We start from the raw sequence: 3,750 nt of genomic DNA on the forward strand, positions 1-3,750 counted from the left end.
CTAGCTCGGACTCACTTTTTTGAGCTTTGGCCAATGTGATTCGGAGATCCTTAAGCTCCTCTTCCTTCTGGCTACACAGGAGCCTCGGGACCTTCTCTTCACCCGAAACTTTCTTGATCTCGACCTCGCATTGGCTCAGATCAGCTCTAAATGTTCAGACGGCCTATACATGAAATGGAGACACATCATCCGAAAGAAAAGAAAGAAAAATTGCAATACTAAAGATAAGTACTTACCCGGGAAAGGGGATGTTGAGCCTCTTCATAGATAGTGTACGCATCATTCAGGTTATCGGCATCCTCAATCCCAGTGTATCAACCCTAAAAAAATTGTCCTCGATGACCTTGCTTGGATCAAGCTTATGCAGAGCGCTGGCTTCTTCGATTTCCATCTAGAAATAAGTCGGCAAAGAAATGGAATGACCTGTTATCGCAGCCCCGAGATCTTCACTCAGGGATTTCTCATTAGCATTGGGGGTCTCGGCATTTACCCCCTCCGATATAGTTGTTGCAAGCGGAGGTACAATCTCAACCTCTGGGGACACAAGGGCCTTGCCAGTTTGTTCCTTCGGGACACCCTCACCACGGGATGAGGTTTCCAATTTGGAAGGCTTGGCGGCCTCGACTGGCTTCCCAGTCCGAGTTACTAGCGCCGACTCTTCATCATCATTTTCTTTATCATCCAAGGAATCATGGGCCGAATCTGCGCCCGTTTGAGCAGACTTCGGATTTTCTTCCCGGTCTTGAGGGTCTTCGGGTTTCGAAACCCTTTTCCTTTTGTTGTACTTCTCAGACTTCAGATTTGAAGGCTTGGTTTTTTCCCCAGTCGGAGCCGGCCTCATTTCGGATTCATCGTCGAGGCCTGCATAGGTAAGCGTGAATAATATGCAGCTAATGTGTGAAAAGCATTTGAAACTGTTGAAAGACACTTACCGTGGTTCTTGGCCTCCTAGTGGCCCTTCGATAACTCATTCCACTTGCGCTCATCGTAGGAAAAAGTGACTGCTAACTTTCGGACCCAATCCTCGAGGTCGGGCACCGCTGGGGGCGCCCAAGCATTGGCTGCCAGAAGAAGGATAACAGTGTTATGAAATATGGAAGCAGAATATGAATAGGTATAGGGAATACGAACTCCACTTACGGTTAAAGTTCCACCTCTCCGTGAACTGCATTTTATCCTCGGAGATGATGTTCGAAGTTCTTACTCTAACAAATCGGCTCATCCAACCCCGATCTTTGGGTTCGTCGGTACTGGCAAAGAAGGATTTTGTTGTTTGGCGCTGAAGGGGTAAGTGTAAACACTCAAAAACCCCTCCACGTGGGTAGTAATGCTTTCATCGGGGCTCGGGATCTGAACCTCAACCTCATCTCCCCAACAACAGTCCCTCTTTACATTTTTGATAAGCTTCTTCGTTATCAAGCTAATATGTCGAGATGCGTGCTTGCATCGGCCTGGGACATCGGGAGGATTCTTGTTACTAAAGTCTTTCTTAATAATGCAATTACCAGGGGTGATTTCCTCAAGTGTTGGCGGCACCACCGATTTAGCCGGCCGGGAGGCAGAAGAAGACGAATCTTTATCATTTTTGGGGACCGTTTTGGAAGTTTTGGCCATGGTTGTAAGCTAAATAATACGGACTGCATAGAGATATGGTGTTTCTGGCAAGAGCTTGGCATTTTCCGGCACTGAAAGAGGCAGAGAAAATGGGTGATTGGAGAAAGAGATGAAGATGGCAAAGGGATGAAGAAAGAGTAAAGTTCTTTACTTTGAGCAATCGCCTCATATTTATAGAAGGGCAACGATGGTTCGGCAGCACTAGTGGTCGACCAATACTGGCATGCATTCAATGTTTTTGGGGAAATATACTGATGGGACATTTCGGTCACTTCAGACGCTTGCATCACGGGGATGATGTCATCACTAGGGACTTGGGGAATTCAAATCATTTCATATCATTTCATTCGAACAAATGCGGGGACTATCTATATACGGTCAAAATCAAGGAGCCTGTTTCAAAGTCTTAAATTGGGCTATGAGTCTAAGTCCGAGCGACTCGAAGTGGGGGTCGGACCCGGCTGAAGGACACACACCTCGAGAGAGCGAATCGAAGGCCTGGCACGACCTACTTCGAGGGCAGTACAATTTTGATGACACTCAAGAAAGAGTGGGAATTTTTCAAGGACACGTGGATCAAGGCATGAATTAAAGTATAAGATTTGTACGAGTTGATACAGGCCCGTACTAGGTTGTTATACAGTTGTACCAATAGAATTATCTGCCACAATTAGGAATGTACTATATTGGGGTTTTCTCCCCCTATAAAACGGGGACCCCAATCATTTGTATGAACATTATTCACTGCAATAGAACATTCGACCTTGTTTTTCGTGCTCCACAGTTGTTCTTTAGCACTATTATTTTAACATTATTGTTCTTACTTTATTTGCTCTTAACTCTCCTCGAGGCTCCTGAGACAACCGAGCTTGAGGTCCCCTTCGCTCTAACAACACTGGTTTGGTTCATCAATTCTTCTTACTTAAGCTTAGTATTACTTGTATATTCACTAGTATTGGAATAAATCACATATCTTTAGGACCGGAAATCACATTTAACTATTACTCACATTTTTCACGGTAAACATAATTAAGTAACTGTTATACAAAAGGCTTTTCATTTTTTATACTTTATTGTGCATTCTTATTATATATCATATATAGCTAGTAAATGCAAAATTACTTCATAATGACCAAAAGCCGTTTGATTTTGCATCATGAAAATGAGTTAATACACATCAAGCCACCATTCTTTTGTACACAAAACCTTTCTTTATTGCATCATCTAATGCATAACCGAGGCATTTCTTGAAATTAAGTCCTTGTTTTATTTTGAGAAACATTTTGGCTTCCATGTCTCGCACTTGATCCAATTTATATAGACAACCTTTGAATCAATCAAGAGGAGAACACCCTCAAGGAAAACTATAGATGTTTTAGTAATGTTAACAAGGCCACTGAATGGTGATATTAGTGTTCTATGCAGATGAAGATCATGAAAAAATATAGCAGGAATAATTTTAGCAATATGTAATATACTTGACAGCATATTATTTTTTCTAAAACGAATATCTTCAATTCACTTTTGCTCAGATAATAATTAGAGCTATGTGCAAGTAAAAGATAAACTAGAACATTTCTACATGCTCACATCTTCATCATAAATGCCTCTGAATTTCTAACAGGTGAATTATTCACGTATTCCATATACAGCAGCATATACATTGTATGCGGTCAGAATCGAGGAGCATGATTTTTGAAGTCTTTAATCAAGTTATAGGTCCGAGCCCGGGAGACTCGGAGTGGGGGTCCGATCCAGCTAAGGGTCACCTATCTCGAGGAAGCTAATCAAAGGTTTGGCACGGGCTGTATCGAGGACAGCATAATCTCGAGGTCAATCGAGAAAGAAAGGGAATTTCTCAAGGACACGTGGAACTGAGCATTAATTATAGGATAAGGGTCGTACGAAATGGTATAGGTATGTACTAGGCCGTTTTACACTTGTACCAATATGATTCTTTACCTTTATGAGCAAGGTACTATATTGGAATTTTCTCCTCCTATATAAAGGGGACCCGAATCATTTTGTAAGTATTAGATCATTCATAGCAATAGAACATTCTTATTCTTTTCTTGTTTAACGTGCTCAAGCAATTATTCTTCAGTTTTATTGAATTTATTTTATTATTCATACTTT

General features: G+C 41.8%; 1 protein-coding gene across 1 annotated transcript; it reads right to left on the minus strand.

Moving 5' to 3' along the window:
- Window positions 1-391: 391 nt before the first annotated feature.
- Window positions 392-1,614, minus strand: LOC138869186 (uncharacterized). Its single transcript, XM_070146783.1, has 2 exons — window positions 1,506-1,614; window positions 392-861 (listed from the first exon to the last, which is right to left on the minus strand). The coding sequence occupies exons 1-2, from the start codon at window positions 1,612-1,614 to the stop codon at window positions 392-394; spliced, it is 579 nt and encodes a 192-aa protein (XP_070002884.1).
- Window positions 1,615-3,750: the final 2,136 nt, after the last annotated feature.

This window comes from Nicotiana sylvestris, chromosome 5 (assembly GCF_000393655.2).
Source record: "Nicotiana sylvestris chromosome 5, ASM39365v2, whole genome shotgun sequence".
Lineage (NCBI taxonomy): Eukaryota > Viridiplantae > Streptophyta > Magnoliopsida > Solanales > Solanaceae > Nicotiana > Nicotiana sylvestris.